Source organism: Stegodyphus dumicola, chromosome 3, assembly GCF_044657685.1.
Source record: "Stegodyphus dumicola isolate Sdum_Otavi_A_Nest chromosome 3, ASM4465768v1".
In the NCBI taxonomy this organism is placed as follows: Eukaryota; Metazoa; Arthropoda; class Arachnida; order Araneae; family Eresidae; genus Stegodyphus; species Stegodyphus dumicola.
The window spans coordinates 21,807,521-21,823,985 of NC_140770.1; the positions used below are offsets into that span (position 1 = coordinate 21,807,521).

The following is a 16,465-nucleotide window of genomic DNA, read 5'->3' on the forward strand; positions in this document are numbered from 1 at the left end:
CGTAATTTTGGAAAATGTCAAGAAGGTGGATTAGTGCATTTTCCCAAGGTGCAATTTCAAAATGCTGTACTGCCTGTGGGGAAATATCAAACAGGGAGAATTCTTCAATGAGGGGACGAACTCTAACAGGAAAAGAAGGCACACAGGATGGACGTGCCTCAAATAAAAGGTCACAGCTATTTTCACATATACACAAGTTATAAGGATGGTCAGGTTGAGATAAAATATTAAAATAGCGTAAAAGAGACAACTCCTCACGCCTCAAACGGAGTGATGGCTCGTGACAGTCAACATAAAGGCTCTGCACAGGAGATGTCCTGAAGGCTCCAGAACATATCCGCAGAGCCTGATGATGAACAGGATCTAGTTTTAACAACACTGAAGACAGGGCAGATCCGTAAACAACTGAGCCGTAGTCCAGTTTAGAGCGAATTAGAGCTCTGTAAATGCGAAGCATGGAGCAACGCTCTGCACCCCAGGAGGTGTTCGCCAGGACTTTTAAGATATTTAGAACTTTGGTACACTTTTTTCTCAAGTTTAAGACATGAGGAAGGAAAGTCAATTTTCGGTCGAACATCACCCCTAAAAATTTTACTTCAGGTGCAACTGGAATTACAGACCCATTGAGGTATAATTCCGGCTCAGGATGGAGACCTCGCTTTTTACAAAAATGCACGCACACAGTCTTCTGTTTCGAAAACGTAAATCCTTGTCTTTTTGCCCATTCCTGGATCCTGTTCAAAGCGATCTGGAGCTGTCTCTCTACATGTCTCATATCCACACCTCTACAGCTAATTTGTAGATCATCAACATATAAAGAACCTGAAATGGTGGGAGGAAGTTCTTTTAGTACAGAATTTATTTTTAAACTAAACAGGGTTACACTGAGCACACAGCCTTGAGGCACACCCTCTTCCTGTTCAAAAACATCCGAAAAAACAGAGCCAATTCTTACTTGAAAAGTTCTAGTGTTCAAGAAATTTTGAATGAAAATTGGTAGTTGCCGCGCAAGCCACTCTCGTGAAGATCGCGAATTATACCGTATCTCCATGCCTTATCATAGGCTTTCTCTATATCGAAGAAAATTGAGACAAGGTGATTTCTTCTTACAAAAGCTTTTCGAATGGATGTCTCTAAGAGGAGCATATTATCTACGGTTGTTCTCCCCTTTCGAAAACCACTTTGATAAGGCGATATAATATTATTCTTTTCCAAGAAGTAGACTAGGCGGCTGTTTACCATCTTTTCAAACAGTTTGCAAACACAGCTGGTAAGGGCAATTGGCCGATAGTTCGAGGGATTCCTCGGGTCTTTCCCTGGCTTCGCAATAGGAATGACAATAGCTCTCCTCCATGCACTGGGAAATGTACGCTCCTTCCACACTCTATTGTAAAGTGTGAGAAGGGCACTCAGTGACTTACAGGACAGATGCTTTAGCATTTCATAATACACGCCATCCAGACCCGGACAAGACCTATGTGTCTGCAACAAAGCTCTCTTTAGTTAAACCATAGTAAAGTCTCTATTGTACGGCTCAAAGTTGGAAGAGTTGAAAGCGATGGGATTTTTCTCAGAGCGTTGCTTGATAGAAAGAAATGCAGGTGAGTAATTTCGGCTGGAAGAAACGGCAGCAAATGTCTCACCAATTGTATTTGCAATTTCTTCTATGGAGCTAATCACTCGGCCATCTTTTTCCAGAAAGGAAAGTGAGTGGTCTTTGTACATTCCGCATGCTTTTCGAACTCTTTCCCAAACCCGCTTACTAGGCGTAGAGGATGTTATTGAGGACACATATGAAATCCAGGAATCCCTCTGGCTCTGCCTTCTTACTTTCCGTGCATTTGCTTTGGCTCTTTTAAAAGCTATGAGGTTTCGCAGAGTAGGATATCTACGAAAAATACCCCATGCTTTTTTCTGTTTTTTCAGTGCTTCATGACAGTCGCGATTCCACCACGGTTTCGAATATTTTAGTGCTTTTCCTGATGTTCTAGGAATCGAAAGCATAGCTGCCTGAATAATAGTATTAGTAACAGCTTCAACAGCGTCATCGATATGCACATCTTCTACCATTTGCTCTGTGAGCTCTGCGGAGGAAGAGAAGAGTTCCCAGTCTGCCCTGTCCAGGATAAAACGAGGGACTCTCGACACGGGGTTTGCTCCTCTTCGTGCAAGAGACACAAAAATAGGATAATGATCGCTGTTGTACAGGTCATTTCCGACACTAAAAGTGCAAAATGGCAACAGAGATGGTGAACAGATGGCAAGATCGAGAGCGTGGAATGTCCTTGAAGGCTCATGGAAGTACGTATCTTGCCCATTATTTAGGAGACAAAGGCTATGATCTTCGATCATCTGCTCTATTTGTCTTCCTCGGCAATTTGTATCTTTACTTCCCCAGAGTGGACTATGGCCGTTAAAATCTCCTATTATGATAAAAGGCTCAGGCAGCTGCTCTATTAGTTTATTTAAATCTTGCTGATAAATGTGCTCATTTGGAGGCAAATACAAAGAAACAAATGAAACAATAATATCAAAATTTATTTGAGTAGCGACAACTTGGAGGGATGTCGTCAAAGGAAGTACATTTGAGGGATAATCCAGTGAGGAGAGGAGACCTACACCTCCACTGGCACGCTCACCTGCAATGTTATCCTTCCTGACGAAAGAAAACCTCCGAAGTTTTGCATGGTGTTCGGGTTTCAAATTTGTTTCCTGTATTGCTAAGCACACAGGATGATACACATTTATTATAGATTTGATGTCAAGGAAATTTCGGTGGAAACCGCGACAGTTCCATGACATGAGGGTGGCCATTATGAATGGTTTTTGTTTTTTCTGTGCTGTTCTTTTGTTTTTCGTGGAAGTAGATGCCTGGGAACTTCTAGACCCTCTTCTACTTCCATAAAGTCTGAATCCGCAGATTCAGAAATCATCTCATCAAAAGAGCTATTGCTGTGACTTCTATTTTTATTGGATATTTTATGTGTAGAAGTTTTGGGCTTACTTTGAATAACTGTTTCTTTCTTTTGTACTATATGGGTTGCATTTTCTTTTTGCTTGTTGGATGTAGATGGATGGGTTTTATTAGCTAGGGTCTGTGTGCGTATTGAAGTTTGGGTGGCGACTGTACGAGATGATTTTACAGCACTGGCGTATGATGTATTTGGTCGAAGCTGTGTGCTCTGGACTAATCTTCTGGCTTCGGCATATGAGATGTTCCTCGTAAACTTTGCAGTCTGCACTTCTTTTTCCAATTTCCATTTTGGGCAGAGGCGTGAAAATGCTGGGTGCTCACCCTTGCAATTTATACAAAGAGGCGCAGCGGTACAATTTTCAGAATCGTGGCCAATCTGTGAGCATCGGGCGCATGTAAGGCTGCCACGACAAGACGTCTTAGAATGGCCGAAACGCTGGCATTGGAAACATCGCATAGGGTTTGGAATATAAGGTCTTACAGGAATATTTAGATATCCGGCCTTAATATTCTTAGGCAGATCAGGCGTGTTGAAGGTAAGGATCACGTGTTTCGTGTCTATCAACTTACCTTCTTTACGCATCTTGATCCGCCTTACACCGCAGACATTTTGTTCGGAGAGCTCAGAAGCGATCTCTTCTTCAGAAACATACAGAAGGTCGAATTCTGAGATTACACCCCGACAATAGTTGAGTGACTTATGTGGTGTTACAGTCACATTCGCTTGCCCAAGTTTAGTTATCTGAAGTAAAGAAGCAGACTGGGTGGCTGAGGTTGTATCAATAAGCAAGTTTCCGGAGCGGAGACGCTTTATATTTCTCGGCTCACCAATACAGGACTGGATGTATTTGTTTATTACGAAAGGAGACATCTTATGCATTTCGCCAGAAGGACTAGAGATGACTAGGAAACGGGGACTATTGTTATGATTTTTTTCATTTGTATCTGTACGTAATTTTTTTGCAGTAGACTTTTCAGAAATAGGTTGAGTGAGTGGTTGAGTGAGTGGTTTAGCAGTAGACGTTTCAGAAATAGGTTGAATGACTGGTTTAACAGTAGATGTTTCAGAACTAGGTTGAGTGACTGGTTTAGGAGTAGAAGTTTCAGAACTAGGTTGAGTGACAGGAGTGATTTGAGTGACTTGAGTGACAGGATTGACTTGAGTGACTGGAGTTACCTCGAAATCTTTTATTAAGTAAATATGAGAAGCCATAGTGAAAGAATAAAGATTCGGGTCCGACGGCCCCGCCCACCACGGAGCCCAACAAGGGAACACAGATTCCTGTGTTAGGGCTAGCCGGACCTATACGCAAACTGAAGCCCCACAGTCGGCTTTCCCGAAAGCAGGTACTCCCGAGAGCTTGACCCCAAGCCACTGACACAAGGACTAGTGACCAGCCGATTGACACCCGTGAGGACGACTAAGGTGCCTCCCGTTTAGCTGAAGCAGAGGCCAAAGCAGTGTGTTGGGGACAGTACCTCGCCCCTCAACTACCAGGACCCTCCTTTCCAGCGACACGGGTCTCCACGCACGGCAAACACGTGGGCAGTTTTCTCGCCACTTGAAAACTAGAAACAAGGTCTGTTCCAGCCTCTCGTGACGAGCCCCAAACTCCGTAGAGAGAAACCACAAGGGAGAAGGGAAGGGAAAAAGATCCAGCCAAGAGGAGAGGAGACGGAAAAGAGGATAGATCACTGGGGCTCCAGGATCGTGACACCCGTCTCACCAAGAAGATGATCCCCTGAAGGGCTAGGGTACCTCGGGATTGCCACACCCGTACTCACAAAAGTGAGCCCCCTGAGGGATGAAATATCTTATAACACCAGCCGATGGTGAAAGCTGCGGTGGTGAAGAAGGTAAAGATCTCTTAACGTACAAAGAAGGTAAGCGAGTTGCTAAAAAAGGCACAAGGACTATCTGATTTTTTAAAAGATTTTAACCCAAATGAAGAGCGAAAAGTAACTTTACGAGAGGAATTGATAAACTTTGCTCTCCATACCGTGAACCGTTAATAAGTTGCGTCAGCTATTGTCCCAAGAAAAAGTTATCAGCAATGTTCGAAAATAATTATAATTATAATTAAACACGTTATTAATTTAAATTAATAACGTGTCTGCTTATTTAGCAGTAAAATAAATCCTTTCAGTGAACGTTTATTTAATTTTTCTTTTCAATTACAATAATATTTAGTATAGTTCGTTCTACATTTTAAATATACCTAACCCGTTTGTTCTATAAAAAATTGAGTTTTCTTATTGCAGTTCTGAGACTTTCAATTTTGCAGTAAGCTCAAGACGTAAACACCGCGTTCGGCAAAGGGGTTTACTATATTTTGCTTTAATAGCAAAGATGCAACAAAGCATGATTTTGTTAGGTTTATTCAGCGCATCATTCTTTCCTTCAGCTGTAACTTTCTTAAAACAGTTAGGAAAAAGCGGACAGCAGTGAAGTAAAACCTGCACGAATAAAGAAGAGACATCTTGGAGAATTAAAGGAAAAGCAAACGTTCTTGAAATTTTAAGAAACGCTGAGTCAGTCTTGTTTTTAATAGCCTATTGAGACATCAGGTTATTTTAAGCAGGAGATATGATAAATGAGCAATGCCCTCGCCGGAACGCGAACCTGGACCTCTCGAATACGCACCGAGTGTGCTATCCGTTACACCACGAAGGCATGAAATAAGGAGCGAGAAAATTTTCGGCCACTTCTGATACCTTATATACTCGCCCTTTTAAACGGCGACTGGGGATTAGGAGACTCAATCGCCAAATCCTGATGGTGAAGCATCATCATCCACCACCTTTTTAATTCGGGCGCCGACATTAGGTTGTTTTAAGCAAAAGATATAAAAAAATGAGCAATACCCTCGCCGGGACTCGAACCTGGACCTCTCGAATACGCGCCGAGTATGACAAAACTTTCAAGCAACAAGCGCTAACTTTGACTTTTAAAAACATAGTACAATTGCAATTACTTCTTTTGCAGAAAACGATTTTTATTACCGCTTACCAAAATCGTCTAAAAAATGTGCCAACAGCCTCTGTGTAAGCAATAAAAGCATACTGGCATTAATAGGGCTTTAATATGATGTTCACTTACTAAACTAACCGCAAGAGATCCTCACTCTCGTTATCTAATTGGCCGTTAATTACAATCAAAGATTAAGGCATTTATAAGTTAATTTTAAGTCTTCATTTGTACATGGTTACAGTTTTTCTTATTCTTTTGACACCAGTTGTTGCATTATTTTCTTCCTTCACGTTCGTACGGGGTTTGTAGATTTGGAGTGAATAACGACGACACTGGATGAAGTATCGAAACACACTTTATTCATCAATATTAATCAGGATAGCTCCAAAACACTTTTACAGTCGTCGAAGATCTACTATAAACACGCTTGAACAATCAGCAACACAGCCTTCACACTGTCAGGCAATAACGGTGGAGACAGCTTCCTGCAAAGCACCCGACTCTGTTTTCCGGAGTACAGCTCCCGACTCTGCTTGGTCGTTCTCGGAACTCCACGTACTCTCGAGACTCTCCACGCTCCAACTCGCGATGCACTCGACGACACACGAGCACGGTTCCCGAGTCTTCGGCTCAGTCGTTCCCGGAGCTCAACGCGCTCTCTCGACGATGCACTAACCGCGCTACACTAACAGACTCCTTCGGTGCACTCAACGACTCACTCGGCTCTGGCTGCCCGGCTGTCAACTCGATCGACTCCGCAGCGATTGACTCGCTAGAGGAGACACACACTCAATGAGAGACGCACACTAACTGACTGCGGACCAGTAGGGTTTATATAGCTTTCGGCTTGTGTTCGAGAACATTCTGGGCTACACCGGTAAGAACTCGTTCCAGAAGGTTCTCCATCCGTCCATGGTATATCGCCAATTTTGTCGCCAAATGGGCGATTTCACGCCAAATGTGGCAACCCTAAAACTGCTTCGCGGGGAAGCTATCTTACCACGCCTTTACATTTCGTAACAATATTGACAATATCTATAAGCAATAAAAGCATATTGGCATTAATAGGGCTTTAATATGATGTTAACTTACTAAAATAGCTGCTAGAGATCCTCACTCTCGTTATCTAATTGGCCATTAATTACACTCAAAGAACAAGGCATTTATAAGTTAATTTTTCTTGTGGTGGCTATCAATTGGCATACGAGTCGATTCCCCGCAAGTGGTTAATTCGTCATTAACCATAAACTCTTTCATTTGTGGAAACTTCCTTTCAGCTTACCACATTAGCCTTATGGCTATAATAAGGCATACTATACATTTGTGAAGAACTATCTAAATGAGAAGATGCGTACAATAATTCGTACTTTAAAAATAATATTTTACTGTAATTAAGTAACATAAGACAAGATAAACTATTCTTTCTTTGAAAAAAAGCTTATATTTTGCTGAAATTAAGCAACATAAGACAACATAATTCTTACTTTAAAAATTATATTTTACTAGAATTATTTTAAGTAACATAAAATAACATGAACAATTCTTACTTAATTACTAAAAATATATATTTTAATGTAATTAAGTAACAGAAGACAACATAAACAATTCTTAAAAAAATATATATTTTACTCTAATTAAGTAAGTAACGTGTGAAAAAATAAACCTTTCTTGCTTAAAAAAATTATATTTTACTGTCATCAAGTAACGTACTTTAACTGTTGAAATAATTAATAACATGAGTTTTCAGAACTATTTTCGTTTCCTTTCAGGCACTGGAGATGGTTAGATATATTAGAACTGCATTCTTAAATATGTTAGAAAATCTAGAGTGGATTGAAGAAGGAACAAAACAACGAGCTAAAGAAAAGGTTTTGCTACATTTTCGTCTTTCTTTTACGTATATTAAGTCATAAATTTCACAAAAATCGAAGGAAAATTTTAATGACGTATTCAAATTCTTAATTTAATTCGTCCAACCAGGAAGACTTTTTTTAATTATCATTTAAAGTAAAGATAGAGATTTCTCTTCCAGAATTATGACGTAACAAATAGCTACCCTCAGAAAGCTCTTGATAATTATCGTGTCTTCTAAGACTCTCAGTTAAATTAACTCAAATAAATCAATTTCAAATTTTGTTTTTAAAAGAATCATAGTGATTTCTATGGAAACATAAAAATCCATTCAACATTCTTAAGACGCTCAGTTAACATTCTTAAGACTCTCAATTTAACTGAGAGTTTTCTAAGACTCTCAGTTAAATTAACTCAAATAAATCAATTTAAAATTTTGTTTTTAAAAGAATCATAGTGATTTCTATGGAAACATAAAAATCCATACAACATTTTTAAGGCTTAATAACAATCCTTTTCTGTTAATTAATTCATGTCCTAGATCGCTTTTAGAAGGTGCAGTGGGATAGGTTAGCTATCTTAGGCTATTTAGAATGCGGTAAACCACAGGACGGATACTTGCCTAAGGATGCTTTTATGAGGACACTTTAATGGAAACTCTTTCGTATTCATATTACAAAGAAGACAATCACAACTTCCATATGAACATAAAAAAGAATTTTACCTAATCATCGAAGTATAAGCTTTCCAGTCATTCTACGCGGAAATTTTTCCAACGTAGTTTTTGAAACAAATCAGTTTTATGTAAAATGTGAAACGAGGTTAAGAATGAAAGGGGGGAACACTCCTATTATAATTACTATATTCCAAAGTAAAATTAAGAAAGCGAATGAAAGTCTACATAAATTCCAATTTACAAAAGGTGATATAAAGTAGTAATTTTTAGGTAATATTTAAAAGCAATAGAAAACGTTGCTTTTAAATATTACTTAAAAATTACTACTTTGTAAACTTGAATTTATGTAGACTTTATTGGCTTTCTTAATTTTGCTTAATATAGTAATTATAATACGAGTATTCCCCTTTCATTCCTATGATTATATATATTAAATACTCATCTTTATTTCAACTGACATTTGTAGCCACAATTCACCCTAATCTTGCCTATTCAAGAACACTTACATTGGGCGATGGGAAGAGAGCAAGAAAGTAGTGTCTAGAACACAGGTAAAAGCAAAAAGTGTCCAGTCATCCAATATGGAAGTTCCCCCAGAGAAAGTTTCGGTTTAAGTTTGAATTAGTTACATCATCAGCCTTGATAAATAATATGTATGGATTGATTTTGAAAAGATGTAGTCGAGAGAAGTTTGATGCATGGCAAATACTAGTAAGGGGACATATAAAAATCTAAAGAAGAAATTCAAAAAGGTATTGCTAATCAAGTTAGTAATTTATTAGAGATTTATTTTCTTTATGTTTTACATGCATGTTTATATACATATATACAGGGTGTTTAATAGATCATGGGGCAAACTTGGAGGGGTGGTGGAGCGTACTAAATCATGCATTTTTATAGGAATGTAGGGTCTAAAGTGACGGGTTAAGGCAGGAACGCAAAAACACGACACGAGAGTAAAATGTGTTTATGTACAAAATCAACGCAAAGTGCTTCTTTGTAGCAATACAGTATTCACAATAAATGTTCAAAATTGCGACCACCAGCAGTAATACATGCTTGATAGCGTAGTAGAAGAGTTCGTTCGAACTGGAAAATGTTAGGCATTTCGCTCACGCTTGCAGCCGCAGTAGATATTCGTTTAACAAAGTCCTCCAGCGAGTCAGCGGGAGTCTCGTAAATGATGCTCTTCAGATGGCCCCATAAAAAAAACCAAGCTGGATAAATCTGGCGAACGGGGTGGCCATCGAACGGGTGCACCACGGCCAATCTATAGGCCCGGAAATGTCCCATATAAGTAATTGCAGACCCGCACGTGGTTATGGGCTGGTGCACCATCATGCTGTAACCACATGCGATCACGAACGACAGCCGGAACATCCTGTAGCAATTCCGGTAGCACCTCTTGCAAAACAATATGATAGCATAAGCCAGTTGTACGCGCAGGTAAAAGGTATGGGCCTATGAGGTAGTCCGTTAACAATATCCGCCCACGCATTCACGGAGAAGCGGGTTTGGAATGCATGTGGACGTGTGTCACGTGGATTATGAGTTGCCCACACGTGCATGTTGTGGCTATTAAAGACGCCATCCTGTGAGAACGTTCCCTCGTTTGTTAATAGCATATCCAATAGGAAATCCGCCTGCGCCGCACTCCAAATGACAAGAAGAATGACCACCAAAGTCAATGCAAGAACCAATGACAGAAATGAACTCGAAGAGCGTAATCTGTCTCTTGCAAGGCTTGGACTCTCTGCAAATGGTATGGGTGCAAAACATTTTCCTACAATACTCTCCAAATGGTGGAACGACTCAGCTGCAGACAACGTGCATTAGTTCTTGTACTTGTCTGAGGTGATTCATGCACGATGTTCAAGATAGATTCTTCAATGCGAGGTTGTCGTACACTTCTTCTTCCGCTCCTAGTGTCAGTGGTGGCTTCTAATGACCCGTTTTCACACAGAGACCGACGCAACCTCTCGAACATTGTGTGCTTCGACATACGCCTGTTCGGAAACCGTTCTTGGTACAACCGTAGCGCTGCTCTGTCGTTCCCATTAGCAGCACCATACATGAGATACATGTCAGCTTCTTCCCTGTGCGTAAACTCACCCATCACGCTCAACATCAGAGTTGTGAATGATCCTCTTGGTTTGTCCGGCTCACTACCGCCCTCTACCGCTGCATTGCCAGCCAATCACAGCTGTAGTTCCTATTACTGTTAGTGTTCCCTTTTCTGAACATTTATTGTGAATACTGTATTGCTGAAAAGAAGCACTTTGCGTTGATTTTATACATAAACACATTTTCCTCTCGTGTCGTTTTTTTGCGTTCCTGCCTTAACCCGTCACTTTAGATCCTACATTCCTATACAAAAAATGCATGTTTTAGTACGCTCCGCCACCCCTCCAATATAATTTACTTTGAAGTCCCATGATCTATGAAGCACCCTGATATATTGATAGATAGATATAGATATATGGTGTGTGTGTGTACGGAGACAAATTAATGAACATTCTCCTAAAAACCACTGTTTTCATTAATTATTTGATTGATTACACAAAATTATGAGAGAGTTCTCGAATTTGGGAAGGAATACCTTAGCGGAGATGACAATTCCAAGGGCTCTCACATACTTGTTTTCATGTTCCACAGATGGAAAACCAAAGCAAAATCCTTGCAAAAAGGCTTCCGTCGAGAGATAAAGTATATGATATACATGTATGATTACATCTTTTACCTAAATGAGTATATTTATCAGTTGCATTAGGAAAGGAAACATTATTATTACTATATTTCAAAGTAAATTATATTATAAATAGAACACTATTTACTAATAAATACAAATGCTATATTTCAAAGTAAAATTAAGAAAGCAAATAAAGTGTACATCTTTTACCTGAATAAGTACAGGGTGATTATAATTAAAGTTTAAGTTTCAAAACGCTATAAAAAAAGAACCACTGATGAAAATGATGTGAAATTTGAAAGGAATGTTGTTGAAGAAGGCGGAAAGCGTATGGCAGAAGAAAAAATTTAGTTTCAAAAGTTAGCAACAGATGGCGCTGTAAGCGGCAGAATCACGACGAGAAACGAGAAGCGATTCGTAAAACAATGGCTAAGGTGGAAGTTACACATTAAAACGCATTGAAAAATTAGAATTGTTGAATAATTTTATTTGCATGACTGTACATATCACATCGAAAGGGACAAATCGGTTTCAAGAGTTTTGCGGCGACATACCGCATAAGAACCATTCATCAAAGAAGTTCGGAATTGTCGCGAGACTGGCACAAAACATGTTCAATATGGTGTTGTGTGCAACAAGTTGAAAGCGACAAACAGCATGTTCCACAACGGATCGCAGTGTCTCCGGGGTTATGTTCAGAATGTGTTGCGAAATGCGTGCCTTTAATTCCGCTAAATTTGCAATTGGAGCACGGAACACAACATCCTTCAGATATCCCCACAGCCAGAAATCACACGGAGTAAGATCAGGCGATCGGGACGGCCAGGCTGTAGGGAAATGACGGCTGATAATTCGAGCATTTCCGAAATGGGGCCTCAGCAGCTGCTTCACGGGATGTGCATCTTGCATAAAAATGATTTCATCCACACATCTACGCTGTTGCAGAGCTGGAATCACGTGGTTGCGCAAAAGAGACGCATACCTCTGACCAGTGACGGTTGCAGTAACAGGACCGGAAGCACCCGTCTGCTCGAAAAAATATGGTTTTAGGATGAATGATGCCGTAAAGCCACACCATACCGTGACCTTTTCAAGATGAAGTGGTACGGGGTGCGTTGCCAGTGGATTTTCTGTTGCCCATATTCGAAAATTCTGGGTATTCACGTATCCTGTAAGATGGAAATGGGCTTCATCTCTCCACAAAACTTTCCACGGCCATTCATTATCCACTTCCATGCGAGCCAGGAATTCTAACGCAAACGTTTCCCTAGCTGTCAGGTCAGGCGGAAGCAACTCCTGCACATGGCCAATTTTGTACGGATAGCATTGCAGGATGTTTCGTACAATTTTCAGCACCGTGCTCGTAGGCCTGTCCAATGTTCGGGCAATTCCTCGTGCACTGCACGGTTGCACACCCCCGGCCGACCCCTCCTGTAATGCTGTGGCCACTTCTTCAACTACCGTCGAATGCACTCGTTTTCTCCCTCTACCAGATTGCACATCAAACGAACCTGTCGTTTCGAATTTTTGCATCATTTTCTTTAGACCTACGACACTCATTGGACCAACGCTTTCTTTTATACCCTTCAGTGTCCTGAATTTTTGCAGAGCTACTCTTGCACAATCATCATTCTTGTAATACAGCTTTACCAGCAGAGCGCGGTCCTGCAGTGAAACACCCATGGCGAACGTCTGAGACGCGAAATGAGGAACAGCCTGGTACCTGGCGGCTTTATAACACTGAAATTTAACTAACATTTTAATTTGTCTTCTTCCGCTTGCAGCGCCATCTATTGCTAACTTTTGAAACTAAATTTTTTCTTCTGCCATACGCTTTCCGCCTTCTTCAATAACATTCCTTTCAAATTTGGCGTCATTTTCATGAGTGGTTCTTTTTCTATAGCGTTTTGAAACTTAAACTTTAATTATAATCACCCTGTATATTTATCAGTTACACTGGGAAAAAAAATGGCAACATATCGATGGTAAAGTGAAAAGATGAATATTTTATTCAGAATTCTGAATCCATCTCTGTTATTTCGCCAAGTTTTTGAGATCAAATAATGTTGAAAAAGTTTTTTTTCCTCTTATACATAGCTTAAATCTCAAAATCTTTTGAAAATAATAACGACTGTCATTTACTTAAAAATTAGAATAGTAGAATTTCATATAAAATTAACCTTAGATTAAATATTTATTTACGTCTTTTATTCCTTATAAAAAGTGAATTTTCAAAGGAATTTTTTTTCCTGTGTAACAGAAAACGTGTTGATTTGTTTCATGTTTCCAAATTTCGATTTGAATAATTTTATGTACTTTGAACACAGGAAGTTATTCAGTTAAGCCTAACGACAAACCTAATGACAAAATTCTGAGAGAAATAAAAAGTACAAAAAGAAATACTAATCATGCAAACAATGAAGGATTCTAAACACCACCTCCATGGCGATAAATGGCAGCATGATTGCTCATACATTCTTTCAAGGTAACGTAATTTATAAGCCACCAGCAGAGGTAATTGTGAGCAAGCGAGGGCACTAATGATTAACTGTGGTATTAATAGATCCTGCTTGTTCGACTGCAGCTTTCTGTGAATTCAACGCATTTTCAAGACGATACTTTTCCATCATTAGTTCTTGAACAGATTTTTGAAAAGGAATTTGTAGTATATATGCATCCTTTCATGTTTGACAATGCAATGCTTGTGGTGATATTTGCTTAGAATGAAGTTTGTAGATGAACTTATAAAATGGAATTTTGCGTCAGATTGAAAGGAATAAAAGAAAAATGAATTGTTGGCGCAGTGGAATCTTTCTTCAACTGGGAAAAGCTTTCATCAGACATGATATAAATCTGCGCCATTTTTTGTTGCCATAATTTGATGAAATTTCTTCTGTGTTATTTCCTTTTCATGAGGAAGGCTATATGTTTCGGAGTTTGAATTGTAATGGGCAACCGACTGTGAAAATCTTTTATTACTAGCAACTTGAATAGGTAGTTCGGACTGCCTTTTATTTCGTCGCAGGTGAAGATATCTGTTAATGAAATGCTTTTGGAAAGAAGGAAGGTAGGAAATGCTTTATTCAGTGACATAACTCAACAATCTGTGGAGTAGTTATTAGTTTATTAGCATAAAATTGGAAATATAATGAAATTAATCTTTCTCTTTTGCATGATATTCAACTTCTTCTGCAATATTGGCACTGAAGTTTCTTGCAGATTGGTAGGGAGATGACTTCTTGGTCCTGTTACGTAAAGAATATTGTTGCTTTTTATTGTTGCTGTGTCTTCTGCAGCTTCGTTTTCATGTTTATATTTTGTATTTTGTTTACTTCCATCATTTCTTTCATGTTCTTTGATCCATTAGTTAATAATTTACGGGTATTTGCAACTTTTTAATATTTTAGGAATTCAGTTCCCTATTGAGCAATTATGTTATGAGTTCATAATGACATATGGCATAAAATACTGATTTTAGTATGATTAATTATTCATTTTTTTCTTTTTTTTCATATTCTAGTATTATCTGTATTACAGTTACCTCTAATTGAAATATACTGTCTTCACTTAATAGACGCCTTTTCCATGTTTTAATTATCTTTTTATGCCTATTATTCAAGTATGCACAGACTATATCATTTTCTTGATTGATATCATCCTTTAAAGCTAGATGATACAAAGGTACAGTTACTGACTTTTAGCTGGACGACAATCGAAATATGAATTACCTGTTCAGTTACTGAATGGGTTTAAACTGTTGTGGAAAACATTAGTCAGGCTATTAACCCTCTTCTTAATTCGTGTGAGCTACCTTGGAATAAGAAACATCATCACGCAGTGATTCCCCGAATATATTGTGGGTCCTCAAACGCATAACATATGATTAGACCGAGCGCAAGGAATAAATACCTCCAGTTTTCACTCCAAAGTATACTTTCTTTCCCACATCAAAACAGCCTCTATCAATCAGTGCTAGAAAAAATTTAACCTCAGGAATTTTCCCTTTTGGGGAGCTCTGTTGAAAAACAAAACTGCTTCAGAAACAGCGTCAAGTGTGTATATACTGCGAAAAAGGACTGTTTGTGCTTCGTTCTATTTGTACATATCCCAGTGGTAAATGCGATGCCTTAAAAGTCAATTGAGTGTCGACACCATAGGTTACGAAGTTTAGGCTTCCTACTTCGCAGATATGGAGAACGTAGTGTGATGCAGGAAAACTAACTGCATTTAAACCAGACGACAAAATTTCACAGAACGGTTTTTCTTGTGTCTTCTTAGACACTACAGAACAAAATTCATTTCTTTGAGCTACCATTTAAAGGGGGTAAGATTCGGGACTTTGGCTCTAGTTGATTCAAATAGTTAATATGCAAAAGTATTACACCTACTAATATCTGCAATGCAGAAGTAGAATTAGGCTATACGTTGAAAAGGATTAATTTTTATGTACTGTTAATGAGCATTCGTTTCTCTTCTGACAAAGGAATTGCTCAATCCGATGCTTTATATAGGATTTTTTTTCAGTTTCGTTAATGGTTGTTTCTTAACCTCAATTTGAGATTTGCATTTTTTGGAATCTCGTGGTAAGGAGATTGTGTTTTTTCAATTATTGTGGAAAACCTGAGAAAAATTTTGTGGATTATCATTGCTAAGTATTTCGTTTCTTTATGACTCTTTATGATGATTACTTTTTCGGTTTGTTGTAAATATTAGCTTACAAGTGATTCGTTGTTGCGCCTTGTGAAGTATAACTGCTTGAGAATTTTCTTTAAAAATGTTTGATTTTAATTCCTTGCAAAGGTTCCGGAAATTATTAACAGTTCTTGGCTATTTGTTTTGTAGAATGTCACGAGTGCGACTATTTACAGCAATTGCAGTCACTATTGTTTCTTCTGGTGCATATGTAACAGAATTAAAAGCTGAATTCCGAAGTTCCGCACTCATACATGAGTCCTGACAGCATCCGTTTTATTGCTGTATTTTATAAATGTTTACTTTAATGGATGAAGTTAGAATAAGATAATTTGATGCGGAGGTAGTAAGATAGTTGAATTCACGAATGGCGGTTGATGTGGATCTTGCATATGGAGCAACAGCCTGCAATGGAAGAATTGTTGTGCCATTGTTTCAGAAACGGTACCCGATAGAAGTTCCAACTATTTACGTTTCTTTCATAGGTTACTCGTGACTATTTACAGCAATTGCAGTCACTGTTGTTTCTTCTGGTACGTATGATGTAACAGAAGTAACAGCTGAATTTCGAAGTTCCACGCTCATACATGAGGCCTGAGAGCGTCCGCTTTG

At 38.9% G+C, this 16,465-nt stretch overlaps 1 protein-coding gene across 5 annotated transcripts in view; it reads left to right on the forward strand.

Annotated features, from left to right (window-relative positions):
• The window catches only part of LOC118181861 (neprilysin-2-like), a 155,840-nt gene that overhangs the window by 100,019 nt on the left and 39,356 nt on the right, over positions 1–16,465 (forward strand). For all 5 annotated transcript variants that reach the window (XM_085812634.1, XM_085812632.1, XM_085812635.1 and 2 more), the window contains one exon: positions 7,715–7,813. In XM_085812634.1, coding sequence (XP_085668760.1) covers positions 7,715–7,813 — 99 coding nt within the window. The remainder of the gene's footprint in view (positions 1–7,714; positions 7,814–16,465) is intronic.